Here is a 20,054-nt window from a genome sequence, read left to right on the forward strand (position 1 = left end):
AAGGTGTCCCTGCCCATGGCAGGGGGGTTGGAACTAGATGAACTTTAAGGTCCTTTCCAATGCAAATTGTTCCATGATTCTATGAAATTATGTTGAAATTATATAGCAAAGCTTATGCAAATAATGATCAAAAGGCTAATTCATGCAAACGCTTTCAATACATATATATGCACAATATCGGAAAAGCACACCCCCCCAAAATAAATCCAGAGTGCCTTGTTAAAATTGCTATGTCACCTCTGAAAATAAGTGTTTTAAAATCCCCTTTATATTCCTCTCATGTGAATAGAAAAATAGTAATCTATAAAGAAACTAAGAAAATTTGCCTCGATTTATATTATTTATAGGCAAAATTGTCAGTATCAGTTACAGAATGTTCACCTATAGAAATGGTCACTGGCTTTGTTTACTGAAATCCTGATGGCTGCCCCAGTTATGGCTGTATGTGGTATCTGTAGATTATTATATATCTGAGCATTACCTCCCTACTAATACAACCATCCAGGCCTGAAAGTAACAAGAGAAAAATGTTGCTTAGGAATTTCAGGAGAGTATGACAAGTAAGTATTTAAGAGTCACAGCATTCCAGGTCCAAATTATGTGTCTTACATCAAAATGAATAATGGGGTGGCGGGTGGGGGATCTTCAAGAGGAATGAGAGTTCTCTGGGAGGAACAATTATGTAGAGACTGCCAAATGTTTTTTAAGCGCACTAGATGCTGATATGCAAAAAGACCATTAAAATTCATGTGAATTTTGAATCATGATGTCAGTGAAATTGCTTCCATTCACTTCAGCAGTAAGTAAAGTTGAACTTTCTCTCATAAGGACAACATAATTTAAAAAACCCAACCAAATAAAACAAAACAAATTCTTTGAAAATAAAATAAGACCTTCTCTAACTCTGTCAAAACAGTTCAGAAATCACACTCCTGAAATAAAGGGATTGTAGTCTTACTAGTTATGCTACAGGAATTCATATAAAAATATGCTTTTATGAACTTAATGGAAATACAGAACTGGCAATGGTTGCAACCACAGTTCAATGAGGAGAGGCAGGAGGGGTGAACTTTCGACATGTTGTTGAAAAAGTACTGGGAATTACTGGTGAGAAGTCTTTCTCTGGAGTTGGAAAGGGCAATACAAAAAACCTCTCCAGCTACCAGAGAAGAGTACGATGTCAAAATAAAAGTATCCGGATGTGTACTCTGAAACTACATGAAATTTAACCTGGATGTTAAATAGGAAAAATATTATTAATGTAATCTCCTTTCCTACTAATTTTAAGGTTTTGGCATTGTTTTTATTGACTGATCAATATTGTGCAGAGAAATGAAAAGGATGAAGTATACATGAGTATAAATGAGATTAAGACCAATTAAGGATTTGCTTGCACTGATTGACAGAGACTACAGACTCCATAGTGCATAAAAGATGCATGTGGTATGTCTTGAAGTTTGAGAGTACATTTCATCCTTGTAAGTCAGGGCCATCTCTTAGTCCTGACCCTACAGTGGTCCAGACTGGGGTGAGGTAATTAAAAGAAACCAAGGGAATTTAGAGAGATGGTATATACCCAGGTCTTATCCTGAAAGCAAAAATGTAATGATGAAATGACTTGCAGTACAAATTATAGCTCAGTGCAGAGTGATATTCAGGGGTATGAAGGCAAGTTATACTCATTTTGCTACTTTGCTGCTCATTACAGAATTGATTCAAGGTAATTTGCTATTATTATTACTTTTAGAAATAAGAGCTACCTATAGAAGGCAATTGCCTCTTTAGGACCTGTTATTTGGAACATACAGCTTTTTAATTTCAGGCAGTTTTTGCATATGGTTCCAATTTTCTTCATTCATCTCCGGATTTTAACTTCTTTAACATTCAGTAATATCAAGAGTATTCTGACGGTTTTGATTTTGTTGCTAGTATTAAGAGGAAAAGTAATGAAAGAGGTGTAAGGAAATGTTTCACTTGATTCAGTTGCTACCTTATATTGCTCCAGTTGCCTGCTGTATCATTTTCCCTTATGGGATTAAAAATTGCATATTGGTGAGTGGTGCTGAAGCAGCTCTTTCATTCCTATTATTTTTTAACGTAATTGACCAGAGATGGAAGTATGGTGTCTCTGTAGAAGGTTGTGTTTATATAAATTTTTACTTCCTCTGAGATAGTAATAAAATTTTTTGTTACTTGTGGTTAGGTGTGTCTAAGGCTCAAGGAACCTTGTTCTTCCCTTATCTCCTATGCCATGTTGCATTGTATTCTGTGATCCTGCATACAACAGCAAAGTTGCCTGCATGTTTCCTGAGAGCCTTTTATCATCTTTTTTCCAAGTCCTTTATTTACACAACAGCAAATTTTACCAGACTTAAGTCAAAAGTTGACACTTGTCTTCTACCCTGTATTCTTAATCATGATGGTTTTTGCAAAGAGATAATAAGCACCGAGAATTTTGCCTCCGTAATTTTGGTTCAGCCTCTATAATCATCTCTTTTCAAATAATCTCTGCCTTTCTACCACTTGCTGTCAGGAGAAGAGTGATGTTCCTGAGGACTACTCTTTGGATAAAATTTCAGTTCATCGTTTACAATCCAGTATTTCTAACTGATATTCCACACTCTATGAAAACTTGGTGTCTATGAAATTCCTCATCACTTTCTGGCTGTACTTCATAGATACTGAATTCACTCTGTCTGTATAGCTAAAAACCAAGCAATGTTTTTACCTCATGGGGTGCTGGCAGGGCTACATTTGGAAGGAGGTGCAATGTATTTATTACTTCTCTGAAGCTGGGGGCTGAACGAGGAACTGTGATTTTAGTAGGACTAAATCATTCTCCTTTACACAGTTCACTGCTCAGATCTGAGCATGTAACCCATATTTCCTCCCCAGACTCTGAAATGCACATATTTTGTTGCTGATATGCCTATATGCTACAGGACTTGTAGAAGACATTTGGTTTTCCTGCATATAATTAGGTAAAAAGTAGGTATTAATTTCTGTACCATGCTGTGAGTAGATTCATGATGCTTCTCCTCCAAAACAGTGCTGAGATAATGAAAAAGTTCGGCATTACTGTGGAACTTCATAGTATGTAAGATGATAACCCAGCAAAACAGAAGCAAGCTCTGCCAGAATTTTTTTAGAAGAGTGGATATAGTAATATCAAACATTACTATTAAGAAATGGCTTTCTTAAAAGCACTCCTGTGTCTGTTTATTTTACTATTAATTTTTTCTTCATTATTGGTGCTTCAAAGTGTGTTTAACACAGCTAGCTGTCTGTCCAATATACTTGCAACTTTTTGCGATTTAAAAGAGAACTAAAAAGAATTACATTCTTTTCCTGGAATTGAGTGTACGTGTATCCTCCATAAACAGTGCATAAATGTTTTATGAATCAGACCCTTAATTTTCACAATTTCTGAGTCATTTGCAGGCATCTCTCTGAAACAAATAACACATTTCCTCACCTACAAACAGAACAGAAATATTTTCACTTAATACCTTCAGAAGCTTGCATTTCTAGCTTTCAAGTGCAATGCTAAATGATTTCTGTAAAGTCAAATTGTAGACTTCTGCTTCCTTTTGCCTAAAGGAAGAGGAACAGTTGTGTACATTTTAATTGATAGGAGTGTCTGTGTGAAACTGTAGACACAAGACCAAATATCCTGCACAAAAATGATATGTCAATACAAAGCTTCCAGACTGGCACTGTCAATGTGCCTTGCAGCATTTTTGCTCAAACTGGCATTAGAAAAAGGAAGTAGCTTTTCACTGAATACTTGGGAAAGGGAGCTGAGAACTGGTACAGTTACCTGTCTGCAAATACCTGAAGTTAGACCTTAAATATCCTCCCAGCAGACCATCAAACAACTAATGACGCGCCAATAAACCAAACTGATTTGGGCCACAAAAGCCAAGGGTAAGCATCCTTTTAACATCAGCAGGTTCTGAGTCTAGTCCCTTTAGGAAGAAAGTTTCACAGTCCAGTGCAGACCCTTCAGCCATACAGGACTACATAATGAAAAAAAAAAAAAAGCAAAACACCTAATTGCCACTCTTGTTAGCAATGTAAATCTTGGGTTTAAATCCTTTTATATACAGACAGATTTTAGCTCTGTTTGAATTAGCAAAGTCTGAACATACTTTGGATTCAAATGTACGTTGAAATACAATGTAGTCAGCTATCACAGGAGGAAACAACTTCTGGAATATATTGTAATTCAGCTGTTTATTGTATTTTAGAGATCGTGCCCACCAATTGTTCGTCTCCTAACCTTAATTTTTACATCCATATTATAATTGTTTATACAGGCATAATGTATCTTTTTGATCTAGTGGGCATACAAAAGAGAAAAAAGTTTCAGTGTGCTTCACTCAGGTACTCTGTCTCTTTTCAAAAAATCTTTGAGCTTATATTCTTTTTAATATTAGTGGTAAATACAGTTTGGGCAGATGATTTCAACAGACTTTAACAATATTCTAAAGAAAGCAAAGTATCTTCCTAAATAAGTCTAGGAGATACTTTTGCATTAGATACATATTTTAAACAAAACTGTTATTGGAAGGCTTTATTGTCTGGTTTACCTGACTCTTGATTGTCCAGTCATAGTCTGATGGACTCATTTGCATGGAGTCAGTACCTCTTTAATCTCAATTTTGTATCACTGAAATAAATAAACTGTAGATAGTAATTTAACTAAGAGTCTTGCCACAGGGCAAAAATCTGTTCCCATCCAATATTGTGACTGATCATTATTACCAAAAAAAACCTGGCCTGTGTCTTGAAGACATATTTCTAATGGAAGTCATAAATGTTGCCTTCTGAGCTATACTGCAGATTAAATATTGGTTTCTCTTTCTGAAGGATCTTCAAGAGCTTTATCAGCTCTGCTGGCAGCATCTTCGTTCTCATTGTTTGTTAATGGTTCGGCTTCCTTTGAGTCAGCATTCTTCTGTGCTTTCTGCTTCTCATCTTCTAACTTCTTTTCTTTTGCCAAAAGCCTGTAGTTAATGGTATTGCCAATGAATAACCAGATACTGGCCACAATCACAATCACTCCGCAGACGAAATACATGTACTGATATTCACCAGTAACATCTACCAACCAACCTGAAATACAAAGACAAGAAGAGAGAAAAAACATCTTTAAAATAGGATGCCCAATACAATCCAGATGCTTTCCTAGGAGAAATATCTATATATTGCTTGGTTTTGGAGTTGGAGCAGCAAAGCATTTCAACATGTTCAAATTGTCTAACATATATATCAGAACTCTAACAAAACCTGTCAAAGTAGCAATTGTCATTGGAATCACTGACAGTGATAAAATATTGAAGAACAATGTAAGTAAAGCTTAATGAATAATGACAGACATTTTTTTAGTTGTTTAATTTTCATTATTTCATTGCCTTTTTATTTTATTTTCCTCCTAATTTTGTTTCCTATTGTTTTGGAATGACTGACACTCACAGAGGCTGCATACAGACAATAGGATGAAGAGGTATGTGTCTTTTTATGCTGCTGTCATTGTACATCAACTTTGCAATTTTTACTTTCCTGTGACTGGTGAAAGAGATAGAAAGGTTTGTCCCTTCAAGCTATCATACTCAACTGCTGAGTTTTAAACTATGAAACCTGTACCTAAAAATTACATCCACACCTCTGAGATTAGTTGGGTCATGACAAGGAAAATAAAATATAACTGTTCTTCCACTTTATGAGCCATTCTTCCCAGATTTTCCCAACTCCCAAATCAACATCTGCACGTATCCAAGTATTTAGCTCTGAATACTGCTACACTAGCATTGGAATCCACAGGATAGCCTGCACACTTCAATTTTGTATGCATTTAGATGCTTTTACTGGGTTGAAGCCATAATGTCAGCCTATTCAGCTGATACACATTTACAAGCCATCAAATTATTTTAGTCTTTATTTCACAAGCCTAGTATTAGGAAAAACTCAAATAGCACTGCAAGCGTATAATTCACCTATTAGCGTAAAAAGTACAATTTACTGTTTTTTCTCAATGAGCAGACTCATAAAACTGATGATTAAAAATGAAATTCTGCATTAAAATTACTTCAGCATAATATAAGATAAATCAATTTTTCATAGAGTTATAGCACAAACACATACTTTTCAAAACTCCTGAAAAGCTAATATACTGAAAAATAAATAGTTTCGTGTGCTATTGCCCCATAAATATTAAATTTAATATCTTTAGAGTTAATACTAACATTGATTTTAGAACCTGACCGAAAAGGCTGGGCTCCAGCAGTCACCGGCTCAGTCCGCCCACTAGGTGGCATAGCAAGAGGCTGCGTGAGAATCTGTTGTGTTCTACCATTACCAAAAGGAATTTTTATGTTAAAAGATGAGAGAAACACTGACTATCTTGAGGACTATTAAAAATTTACTTTAACAAATATTATTGTACTTAAGTGAGTGGAATTGTTTAGCCATATTCAAAATTTCACGCAACAATGCTGTTTATAGAAATACTGACAATAATCCTCAAAATACTTTGATATGTATAAATGTTTTTTAGACACACATAATCTTGCTGACTTCTGTGGCACTGTTTATCCCGTGGGTATAGTATATGTTCACAAGTTGGGCTTACACTGCAACACACATACACACTCTCTTAACCAGTACTTTTCAATAATATTTGACCATCTATTTCTTTAGTTTCTTGTATCATCAGAAACCTTAAAACTACAAAACTTACTAACAACATTACTAAATAGTGACTAAATTCTAGTAAACAGAAAACACTTTAACATTACTAAATAGTGACTAAATTCTAGTAAACAGAAAACACTTTAGATAAGACTCTTCAAAATTTTTGGTGCTAGAAGCCCAAAAGTTATGAATATAGTCTAAGGTATACACATAGGCTCCCTTTAAGCTCCCCTTACACTCAAAAGAATAAAGTTGGTAACATTATCATCTTTCAGCCAGTTCACACTCTTGAATTGCCTTACACATTATGTTTGCTATAGAAACAGGCTAAAGGACTGGCGGAGAGCAGGGCAGTGGTGTGAAATTATGCCAGGGGACAACACTCCACAGCACCATGCTGGCATCCCACCATGTGTGCACTCTGCCTAGGCTGCTGAGCATGTCCCTGTCCTTTCTAGTACCTCCCTGCTGGCTTCTTTTTTCTAGAAATGCCAATCCTCTCTGTTTATACAAACTAAAGTTGCTATTTTAAACTTAAGTGTGTGCTCCTCTAGCTGCCACTAGTTTAGAGAAATCTAGTTAGAAGATCTGTGAGATCTCCACAAAACTACTAGAGGATTCAATCAATTCAAGAGAGTAACAACTATGTTGGCAATGAGCAAATTGGAACTGAATACATGTAAATCAAGGTTGAAAAGTTAGCACTATGTGCTATCAGGAAAACATGTATTTATCACCTGGATTTATGTGCCAGTAGAGATACACTCTTAATCTATCTATTGCACATGCATGCAATATATGCCTTTATATTTTCATGTGGATCTGCAGCTGTAAAGCCGAAAGATAACAGATGTGGTACACTACTGCTACAGTATGTCCCTAGTCACAGTGAAAACATTAAATAACATTAAGAACAATGTTTATATTAATGCAACGCTAAATTGCAAGATTATGCTGTAATGCCTGAAAAAAACAGTATAAAAGAGGTTCTTACCTCCTAGAGGAGGACCTATGAGCACAGGGCAACATTCCACGATGGTGACAAGTCCAACTGCACTGGAAAATCTGGCAGCCCCAACGAGGTCCATCAATGTCTCAAAAAGAACGCTGCTAACCATTCCAAATGCAAACCCAAAAAATACAGCATATATCACCAAGCCAGTGTAATTTGTTGCCAGAGGGCACAAAATATGACAGACGCCATTATACAAGACAGCGAAACTGAAAAAGTACTGAATCTTTGGCCGGATAAACTTGGAGTTTGCTACGAGTCCCATTGAAGGCCTAGCAAACATGTCTACAAAAGCTAAGATAGACAGCAAAAATGCAGCAGAATATTCATCAATTCCCTTGTGCTTGGCATAAGGAGCCAAGAATACTATTGGAGCAAAGAAACCGATAAACATAATGACATTCCCAGACAAATAAATCAGAAACCCTCTGTGTTTGAAGAGGGAAAGATCTAGGTATTTATTCATGGTTTGCCAAAAAGACTTCTTGTTGTTTTTGTGCAAGGGAGAATCTCCTGTGCCTTTTTCAACATCTTTTTTTATAGGCGGGACTGTTTTCGGTCCAACAGGTCTCATAAGTGACCCAGCCACACAACAGTTCAAAAGAAGTCCTCCCAGAATGAGAAAGCTTCCTTTCCAGCCAAACACATTAAAGAGGAATTGGTTGAGAGGTGCCAATGTGCTCAGAAACACTGGACTTCCAGCCATGGCCAGTCCGTTAGCAATGGGACGCTTCTTATAGAAGTACTTGCCAATCATGGTCAAGGCAGGCTGTAAATTGAATGCTAAACCCAGACCTAAAAAACACATAAAAGACAGTATTATTGCAGGTCATGCACTGAAAAACACATCACACCTCTTTCAAGTTATTTTTAAATGACCAGTGTCTATTCCAGTGATTCCCAATAAAGACAGAAACCAACCAGCATCAGAGAATGAAAGACAGCTTCATTGCTGCCTATGCGTGTTCATGCCAAGATTGTGTCGTGGTGGCATTCTGCCATTTCCCCTATAGCACTGCAATAAAAGATTAAAAGCCAAAACTCCTTACTGTATTTCAGCAGTGATAGTGACAGGGGAATCACAGAGGAATGATGGTGTCACTGCCTTGACTCACCACTTTTAAATTTACTAAGTTATAATGCAATTCTCTCTTGGCTCATTTCACAAAAGTAACATAATGTCACTTCAGCTACAATGAATGCAGGGTGTATTTAAATGCATAAATATCCTCGTTTCTTACTTCCAGCTCTATTTAAGATCAAACTTGTGTACAAATGTGGAGCTTAAAATGGCTAACTGTTTTGCGACACATTCAGCTACACTTCCACAAGTATGGAAGTCACTGCTAAAGGTGGAAGAGTTGTAGAGGACATGCATGGGAGCAGAGCACCAATCCACATCAGCCGAGTGTATAAGCTGAACCTCTAGGCCTTCTCTCTGTATTAAGACATCTAGGCAATAAAGTCTGCATAGCTACACATCTGCTGGATGGCACAGGGGACAAGATAGGCTCATTCCTGGACTGTGACTTTACTCTTTCGGTAGACCCCAGGTTTAGGATGTGAAAAATAAGAGCATTAAGAAATAATCACTGAACGAAGACAGAGTCCTTTAGTCCCAACATAAAGAAAGATAAGCTTGAATATAAGAACAAGTATTACCTTATTCATTTACTACCTGCCAATATTTCACCTCACTTGCCTTCCTTATTCTGAGGATGTAGTTTAAAAAAAAAAACAAACCCACAACTTTTGATAGAAGAAGGCTATTTAATTTACTGGCTTAATGATCACATTAGTTCATTGCCTGAGGCAATATCCAGGCCTCTGATGGATGATTATGAATAATTTTATTTGGGGATTGGCCCTGGGGATTTCAAACAGAAACCTATTGAACTGAAAGTAAACGTATGTACGAACCTACAGAAAGCTGGCACTAGCTTTCATGTTTTCACTAGATTTCTGCTAGCCTCTGCCACTCTGTTTGACGTGCAACGATTGAAAGCTGAAAGAAGGAATGTGAATTTCTACATTCTACATCTACAAAATGACTGTAATAGGTGCTGTCATGAGCCAATCAATTTTTATACCATAATTACAGTGCTGTGTGGAACAATACATACATACAGCATTTATTGAATGAAATTATCGGTTGTTCCTGAAATACCCTATGAAATAATTTAACATCATACCAGCTAATTTAAACGATTTGATAGTTCAGATAGCTGAAATGAACTGATCTTGCTACCTTCTTGGCTTGTATTTGTACAGTGCCTTGCACAGTGGGTTCTTGACCAGTAAGGCTCAATGGTAGAACAGTATTAGAAATAATATAACATAATATAACATAATATATTAATACCTTTTGACCAGGACTCTTACCTCCAACGACACCAATACATAGATAAAGTTCCAGGACGCTATTGCAGAAAGAGGAAGCAATCATTCCAAATGAACACAAGATACCACCTGCTATCATCACAGGCCGGCTACCATATTTGTTCACCAAAATGCTGCTTATGGGACCTGTTGGGAAAAAAGAAAATACATTAACGGGTAACTCCATCATACATGTTTCGTATTTATGATATGTTGGAATGTGTTCCTCCTCCATCTTGGAAAACGTTTAGCTGTTTCCACAGCAATTTGTCTCACAAACATCCCCTGTGAGTCTGCAGATACACGAGCCTGGATGTAGATATATTGCCTCCATGACATGGAACTGGATACAAAGATTAAAGACATCAGACAAGCAAGAGCGATTGTTACAGTTCACAAGCAATCAATACTGAGATTGGTCAATGGAAGTTTTGAAAGTGCAAAGACTGAAGAATTTCAAGTATGAGGCAGATAACAAAACACTTCACAGAGCAGGAGAAATCTCCAGGCAAGCAAACTAATAACTGACCTTAATATTGTAGCATTTACTGGACCCCTACTTAAAACTACACATAGGCTTTAAAGTATCATCAAATCAGAATGTAAATCTCTGGCCCCTGAGGCTCGTTTTTCCTTACCTCATCCAGAAAGGAGCGTTAATGGGTAGTAAGATGACTATAGGTTGTCTGGGAAAACCTAAGATGTGGTTTAGCATAAAGACCTATAAACTTTGAAAATATTGCTACAGGTCCATTTTTCAGTTTCAACTGCAATTCAGTTTATGGTGTAATTACAGCCATACTAAACAAACAGCTAGTGTGCAATTTAGCGTGACATGCATTATATGTTTTTTTAAATGACCATGACTAGAATAGACGGTGATGCTACATATCAAGATTAAGAGGTTGTCAAAGCTCTTTAGGTAAACCTGCATACCATCTGAATGCACTATATTTGGCCCAGACCATTACAAATAGTCTTGCTTTTGCAATAACTAAACTTATCCAATTAACCCCCCCCCCCCCAAACCAAAAAACAAAACCCAGTAAACAATTATAATAAGAAGCAAAAAAATTCAAACTCAAGGTAAAGCAGGCACCTGGCATAAAGTGGAACGCCAAGCTCTGTATCTGATTCCACTGCAAATCATTCACTGTACTGGTAACAGTTTAAAGTCTTTAATTTTTATAAATATCTAAAGGAATAAATCCAAGAAATCCCATAATGTGAAAAAGCCAAATTCAATCAAATTTAAAAGTGTGTTTTCATAGGTACAGTGTTAGCTTAGACCCCACTTTTTGAATCACCTTAAATGTATTAAAGTATTATTATGGATGTAATGTAAATGTTATTTGCTACTTACATATCAAAAGTCTTAAGCATATGCCAAATGATCAGTTTTTAGCTGACAGAAATAAGCTCCTGCAATAGTGTTGCCCTCTGCCTACCTGTCTGTTTCTAATGGCTCATGAATCCAGAGGTCAGTTTGAAGTTAACTTGACTGAAAAGCAAAGATTTGAGTGATGTTTAGATCTTATGGTTTGTGCACTGATTAAACAGCTTGGGTCCCAAGGAGTCTAGGGAAGCTCCTTCAGGCTCCCTGTCCAGGCAGCACAAACATGGCCAGTACACCCAGCTTGTCACCACTAAAAGCAATCTATCTTCTTGCCCAGGCAGCTGTACCATTCCAGATAGGTGGGGGCATAGAAGATAAACAGGGTGGCTATTTTACCGAGAAGGTAAAGGATGCTCAGGCTGAAGGCATTAGGTCTCATCTTACGGACATAAGCATAGGACATCAGGCTCTGCTGCTCACTGAACTGCAGCTTAAGCATAACCATGTATTAAACCCAACACACTTAAACACCCATAGCATGGAATGGCCCACCAAATATACAACAGCCCAGAGATTTAGTAACAGACTTTAAATCACATATGAAGCACTAAAACATTTCACTGACAGCCTATATTATGAGATAACTAACACTTCTTAACTTCCATCTGGGGGGACCACTGAGCAGAACTGTGACAAGGTGGGCTTTCTCCTTTGAGACCATACGGAGAAAGCAGTGAGACATGAAGAACGAACAAATTGCACTCCAAGCACTTTGCAAATATATCATGCTTACTTCTCCTGTCTTAATAGACTTGTGCTCTCATAACTATGCTGAAGAATAACTTAAATCATGATTTTGCTATTTATAGAGCTATGTTTGGACAATCAGTATTTGGCTCATGTTTCACTTAAAAAGAAAGCCCTTTTGAAATACAGGAACAATACAAATATTTTCTCTAGTTAAAAAAAAAACCACCTTTTTACTGGAACTTTTTGCTTAACTCAAGCAAAAAGTTTCATCCTAATATCAAGTAATATTTTTATTTTTGAAAATAAATAAAACCAAGTCAATTTTCTGGAAAAAAAAAGAAGTTGTAAAGGCTAAACACAAAACAGTATTTTACATCAAAGATAAAAAAATACAGATTCCTAAAATTATTGCAAGTTCTTCTTCCCATGATGAGAGGGATGTATTTACAAAACTGTAAATGAAAAATATGTTTAGTATTTCTTATCATTCTGACCTACCTGCAAGTTACCGCTGTAATAACTGTTGCCTTGCTGTAGTCATACTTAAAATGTTCCTTTGCTGATCCTTAGAAAAAATGTAGCAAAGAGGCATCGTAGCAGGGAAATATTTGACCATATTATTTACAGATTTATTCACTACAGGCAACTTGAGTTTTACCCTTACATAAATGCTTCAGTTATGATGTGGATAGACCTGTTAGCAATCTGTTTCTTTTCTCATTAAACAAAGACAGCTTGAAAGGCCAGAAGGATAGGTGTGAAACTAAATGAAAAAGATGAGGTAAATCCACACATAGCAGGCTATCAAGTGCTGGAAATTGAGGAATGGCATTAAAAAATATTGTTGTGCAATATCGCTATATTGTTAGCATTGTAAATAAAATTATGGATCAAAAAGACAGCATTGCACAGCACTGACAATGTTTTGCAACGACAGTCAAGGACAAAGATGAGCTCTGCTGTAACATTCACCCCTAAAGAGTACTGACTATAATATTAATATTCTTTAATACTTTTCCGTCAATCCTTCCTTCCTTCTGTAGGACAGAAAAATGAGCCAGATACTTGTTTGTTTAGGGATTTGGGGGAGATGTTTGTTTTCAGTGTTTGGTTGGTTGCCTTTTTAGAGGTTGTCCAGAAATGGCAAGTTTCCCTCTCCTTTGAGGGAAATAATTTTGCAGAGAGTTCCTTATCAGGAATAAGAAAACAGCATCTTTGCAGATCTTAACTGTGGTGCTTAGGCCAGGACTGTAAATTACAGCTTTTCAGATCAAAGCAGGTAATGTTAGCCCCACCTACAAGACCTGTTAGTTGAGGTCAAATATGGATGTATTAATTTAGGTAGGCAGTGGATGAAGACACCAGAGGAAAGACAAAACTGTCTGATGGGTCTAAGCTCTGTACTTTCAAATGACCTAAAGCTGGAATGGATTATAAACTTAAAATTCCTTTAAACCTAATAGTCTCTTTGAGACGTTTTTTCTCAAATTAATGATGTGCATTTTCCATCATATTTCCATTTAATTTTGGGTTTTCTTTTAGTACATTCCAATATTTTGATTTAAAATTTGTGCATGTGGGAAATACTAATTGTTCTATAAGCCATAAAGTTAGTTTAAGCTTACTCCCTAAGTTACCCAGGAACCTTTCCAATCTAATGAGTAATTTAAACATTTTCTTGTGACATCTGCGTATACACCTGGTTTTGGAGTCTCATGAAATAATGCATATTCATACCTTGAAGTATATGAATCTACATAAATCCCAGCTGTTTGTCTATCATCACACATTTTATAGCCATACACAAATTTCATTTCACATCTAACAGCTTCCACAATTATTTAAGCAATGCTCACATGCCAGCACGTATCTATATTTCTTGCAGTTTTTTTCTTTTTAGTAGAAGGAAGATTATGCCGTTTTAGCACTGTAACACTACCAAAATCACATTATACATTAATGCACATTAATGCACTAAAGGACTGCTGGATCTCTGAGTCTACTTTCATGAAGCCTGAAGTAACTACATAACAGATGTTAAGTCAGGAAGCCCACAAGAATATTTAATCTGATCTCTCCCTTAGCACCTACAAACCATCAGCCACATAAGACTATACACTCCCTAAACCAAATTTAAGACCATTATCGTAATATGCTAACAGTCTCCTGGCTGTATTTTTGTTTTATATCTGTCTGTTTGAGGCAAATGACCAGAATGTGAGAAGGAATAAGGCAGCAACTGTAACTGATGCCACCGAAGAACAGTTTCAGGAAGGCCTGTGCAGCAGGACACAAATGACTTAGAAGAACACAAAAAATAGCAGCTTTTCACATTGTTTGTCATATGTCAAAGGAAAGATGGCAAAAGTCATTTCAGCTATGTAAGCAGACACTGGCTCATGCATCTGGGAGCTGTTTATGATGTTTTATACAAAATCTATAATAATGTGATGTCTACGTTCTGTTTTGACCGCTCAGCAGAACATTCACTTGCACATCTGTATTGTGTAAAATGTGAGGACAAAGGTGCTTTTTCTGGTGTTCAGTGAATACCAGGATTTCTCAGAAGAAACGTATTGTATACACATGAGATAGATTACTTCTTGTAATAAGAAAAGTAGCAATAAACCATATTTTCCTCTCACTTTCAAGTTTATCTTTTCTATCACCATTTAAATCCTCATCTTCTGCTAAGGCATACTGTTGTAAATGAAAAGCAATAAAAAAGACTACATTAGTGAACAATAAGTAGATTCAAAAGGCAGATGTTTGAAGAAATAATCACCTTTTTTCCCCTTGAAAGATGTTTATTTTGCTAATATGGTTTAAACATAACTTGAACACTAAAGTTTCTTTTTAAAGAAATATACTGCTTGTTATTTTTGTGGAAATGAATAGAGGACTCAAACTATACACTCTAAAATTAATATTCTTTCTCTTACAGTTACATTCTCAGAGATACACACACACTCATATACACATATCTGTCCATTTATTTGCTTTTTTCAGCCCTAAAGAAAACATAAACTTCAAAAAATGATCTGAGTCTTCATATCTGGTATCTCTTAAAAGCTTAAAGGATGCAAACCAGATAACAGTATTTCCACTTCATAATACCTTGAGGTAATAGTACAGGCAGATTAGTTTTAAGGCCATGAAATAGAATAAAGGAAGATTTATTTGGCATAAAATGCACATCTTGCTCATCTCTCAAGTAGAATAACATTTATAAGATCTAATGTATTAGGTACACTCCATTAATTTAAAAGAGGAAAAGAATCTAGGACACCAGAATTCTTGCTGCCTTTTCTCTTTTCCATCAGTTTTTTTCTTACCAAACTGAACAAAAGAAAAAAAAATTACTTTAGAGTTCTCCCATAAATAGACACCACTTTCTGTGAGGCATGAAAAAATGTTCAGCAACTTAAAAGTATAATAACTAGTTAGAATGGTTACAATACTAGGGATTGGTCTGTAGCAGTATCAAGCTGCCGTAATTGTCTTTTATGTCCAAAATAAAGTTATCTTTGGGTCTATTCTTTGTATTCACTGGAGGAATGAAAGTGTCTTTGCAAAGTATGTAATCTAGGTTTCAGTATTTAATTTATTCATTCTGGTGTGATTTCTCACTGCTATAATACAGTGATGTAATCAAAGATCATTCACATCTGTAACTTGTTTCACATACAGCCAATGTATTTATGCTTTTTACTTTGCTACCTGCATTACTTTTAGTATGGAACTAGAGATGAACCTTCCTAATATAAAGATAATTCCTTAAACATATATTGACAATGCCATACAGTGTTCATAGTGTCATTGATCCAAAGCAACCTGAAATGACTCAGTTTGAACAATATGACATTTATTTAAATAAAGTGAATGGCTGAAAGAAGTTGAAAATAAACGCAATAATATTTCAAGTTGCACTAATGCAATATTGGAGATTGCATACTGTCAAGTCAAGTGACTGAAACACAATGACATTTGCAGCCATCTGCTCTGCAGAGTCAATGCAGCTATCTTTCTAGTCCAGCTTTATTTTTTATTTCTGTTTCCTACAAAGCTGGAAAAACCCGAGGAGCTGCAAGAACTATCATCAGGATAACCTACTTGCTAATATCAGTCAGAGGTGTTTTTTTCTTTTGCTGTTTTTTTTTTTCTTTTTCTTTCCCCCCAAAATATAAGATCTACTTGCAGGAGCTGACTTGCTTTGTTTGGCAAAGAATCCCCTATTTTTTCTAAAGCAGAGCCTTATCTTTCACTTTAAAACAACTCCTTCAACCATAAATGCTTTAAGCAAGTACTTACTACTACTATTGGAATGTCATCTCTGGCTTACAGAGGAAAAGCAACTCAAAATTAATCACCTTTAAAACCTGTTAATTAAGTTGGAAAACACTTCAAAAATATGCTGCTTTTCTCAAGCAGAGCTAAAAATAACTGAGTATTTTTGTGACAGTCTTATCTCTAGTTCAAAAACCTTTCGCTAAATACTTTTACTCTTGGATAGAATTTAGAGATGACAGAGAGAAAAAAATATAAAAAGGTATCAATGAATTTGAAAATACTAAAATGTCATGCAACTGTTTGGGTGTTATTTTTTGTTGTAGATTTTTTGTGTTATTTTGTGTTGTAGATTCTATACCACATTTCTGGGAATGGTAACCTGTGTTTCTGACATATCCTATGCATTTCTGTAACAGCAATGAAGTTAACATAGTTCAACAATCATTGGAAAGCTTTATTTGTAGTTCCTCTATGCATTTGGCAGTATTTATTTTTCCATTTCATATAATATCTACAACTGGCTGCACTGATTCCATAAATCTAGATAATACAGTAACCTTGACAGAAAGCAAAGAGAAAAAAATACTCTTGCAATAAATATCACCGATAAGAAATGGCTAACACTGAGTCAGCGTCACCAACCTATGCATTAAGGTAGCTCAGCAGCTGAAAGCCCAGCATGCTGGGGGGTAAGCAGTCAGGTGTTCAACCATCCATCACACTTTGCTCACCACTTCCTCTCCTCTAACTACATTTCCTCAGCACCATTATCCTGAATTTACACATTCTCACTTGTGTCCTGAAGGATCCTTGAATTCTATTAAGTATCTATCTTTTGGTTTTTTATCTGTTATTTGGATTAACTGGACCTTCAGATATTCCTTAGGACTTTTAAAAAATACGGCAGTCCTGTGGGGTAATTCATAGGGCTCTGGCTGATGGTAGTGTCTCAGCACACTGATTGCTTGTTCATGGTTCCCCGTCCAAAAAAGCTGCATCTGATAATTTTGGACTGATGTGCTCAGGTCAGGAACATGTATGCCTGGTGCAACTATGGCTGCCTTTTTCCTGAAAAGTTCAGAAGAAACACAGTAAGTGATCAGTGGCACTGGTGCTTGCACTAAATATATTGCTTTTGTGTAGAAATTAAAGATCCTTGGTCTGTTTTGGCATTTTGTTGTTTGTGGGTTTGGGGTTTTTTTCCCCCCAGTGATTCATCAGAGACATGAACCAAGGGCATTGCCTATTTTAATTAAAGCTGTTGTTTGGCTTACAGGTTTTTTACTTGTTTGTCAGGGTGCAAATGTATATGGAGTTAGGGACCATGTAATTTAGAAAACATCTTCAAGCTAGCAAATTACTCTATATCTATGCACTTTTCAAAGTTGGAAAATTGCCCAGTTTTTAATCAAGGAGAAGCCATGCTGATTATTATTTACATGGATATATATTGAAGCTTTATATTAATTATCTTTTGCATGCTCCACTACAGCATTTTTTTCATGAAAGGCTAAAATGCTTGATCACAAAGCAGAAGACTTTATGATGATTTATGACATTTCTTTTGAAATTAGCAATATGAAACTTCATAATATTTAATGGGAAATGAGTGTAATTCTATGAGTTGCTGACCACTTGCCAGTTTTCAGAAACATTCATATTCACCCACTACAAATAAAGTTGCCTCAAAATTAATTGCCCCCATTTAACACTGACACATTTATTGTGAAATGAAGTCAGATGCAGCAAAATATTTCAACATTTTTAAAACTTTCCGTATATTTACCTTCAGTATCTCTCAGTAAAGTGAAGCTCATGCATAGATATTTGCAAAAATTAGTCTTTCTATTTGGAAAAAGGCAAGAAAAATGAAAGAAGAAAGGTGAGAACAAGCTAGTCACGATATGAAATCAAAGCACCTATGTAAGAGTGATGCATATAAATAGAGGCATTCTAACACCAGGCACATATTTCTCACAAAGTGGCCTGCATGCCTCTGTAATGGGGACAGCTGGAAATAGCATCAGCACCAGCACATGATATGTGCATTGCAAACAGTCTTCTCAGAAAAATGTTCTTTTCTTCTCAGAAAACTGATGCAACCAGCTTGTACCTTAAGCAGTAACTGTCATGTAGTGTATCAACAGGAACGTTAGAAAATTCAGTGTCAAATACAAGATACTTGGAAGAATAAATGAAAGTTTCCTGCAGAAGAAAAGACAATGAATTTTTAACGCTTAGTATTTAACTGCAATTTACTCCTCAGGACTTCATAGGTTGGCATGAATCTAAATTGTCATGGAAGCAGAACAATACTTTGTTATTTGGAAGCTTAGCAGACATCACAGAGAGCAAAAAACCATAGCAAACACTTTGGAAAGACCTTGCACAGGCTATTTAGTAGTTTTTATGAACTTAGGGTATATTCTCTGCAACTCAAATCATTACATTTTTCAGATAATGAATTCATTGTGAAAAATCCAGCCAACTTCAGTTAATACTGTCATTTGGATTTCTCTGTCTTCTACTAATTGCTCATACAACATCCCATTTTTACCCTGCAGATCATCCTACAGTTTATTTGTTTTCTTCCAGAGTACTATTATCTCACCCAACTTGGAAATGATTTCTTATATATTATTACAGGCAATAATATGTAATTTCAGAGAAAGCACAAGACATGCTTCTTCCTAGTTGCTCCTTTAATATATTACATTCTGGTCTCCATTTTGCACTGTATAATTAAACTTCAAACTGCAAATACTCAATCTGCTGCCTATGATGTTTCCATGAACCACTAACTGTGAATTATGGATCATGAGTGGATCATTAAATCTCATCTACATATTCAGAATATATGTAATGAGAAGTATAAATCTGGATGTATTTATAACTTGGAAGTGTCCTGAGAAGTCATCATATTTAGGTCATTGTCAATAAGATTGTAAAATTATTTCCAAATGCATTTGCTACTTAACACATATGTATCATTAAGCTTAAAATGTACTTTATAAAAAAACCCCACAACTTTCTATAACATTATTTTATCATTATTTCCATTATAATTGTATTTTAATAATATCCAATAAAATGCATATGTGACTTTCAATGGTAATAATTAGAAGCTTAAGAGTGGGAATTTCCCAAATTCCTTTACAGCCCATAAATTAGATCATGTCTGAAGAACTGCATAAGGTAAATGTATTTTCATAATATTTAGTTAAAAACATACTAGAGGGATGAGAAGAGAGACATAAGGAGGGAAAGGGAAGAGGGAGGGGAAGAAAAGGGAAAAGGAAATAAGAGAGGGAAGGGAATTTGTGTTTCAAAGATATATAAAATGGGAACTGAGTGTTCTCATTAGGTTTTGGCACCTAAGGTATTCAGAGTAAGTGCAGACAATGTAGAATATTAATGGGATCATACCTGGTACATAATTTGCATTTTTCCCAGTATTTTGAAAAAGGGGAGACTGAGAAACTGGGGGGTGGGGGTAGGGGGTGGGGGAACACACAACATGACGGACACATAACGGACATGATTATTCAGTTGTCAATTAAAAGTGAGAAACTTTGGGGGAATTCATTTGTG

At 35.9% G+C, this 20,054-nt stretch overlaps 1 protein-coding gene across 2 annotated transcripts in view; it reads right to left on the minus strand.

The window, feature by feature from the left end:
- Nucleotides 1-337: 337 nt before the first annotated feature.
- The window catches only part of SLC16A7 (solute carrier family 16 member 7), an 82,879-nt gene continuing 63,162 nt past the window's right edge, over nucleotides 338-20,054 (minus strand). For both annotated transcript variants that reach the window (XM_055808426.1, XM_005242081.3), the window contains exons 3-5: nucleotides 10,091-10,234; nucleotides 7,691-8,503; nucleotides 338-5,118 (exon numbers count right to left, since the gene is read on the minus strand). In XM_055808426.1, the coding sequence (XP_055664401.1) occupies nucleotides 4,847-5,118; nucleotides 7,691-8,503; nucleotides 10,091-10,234 (1,229 nt within the window). In that variant the 3' untranslated portion in view covers nucleotides 338-4,846. The remainder of the gene's footprint in view (nucleotides 5,119-7,690; nucleotides 8,504-10,090; nucleotides 10,235-20,054) is intronic.

The sequence above is a fragment of the Falco peregrinus genome, chromosome 6 (genome assembly GCF_023634155.1).
Source record: "Falco peregrinus isolate bFalPer1 chromosome 6, bFalPer1.pri, whole genome shotgun sequence".
Lineage (NCBI taxonomy): Eukaryota > Metazoa > Chordata > Aves > Falconiformes > Falconidae > Falco > Falco peregrinus.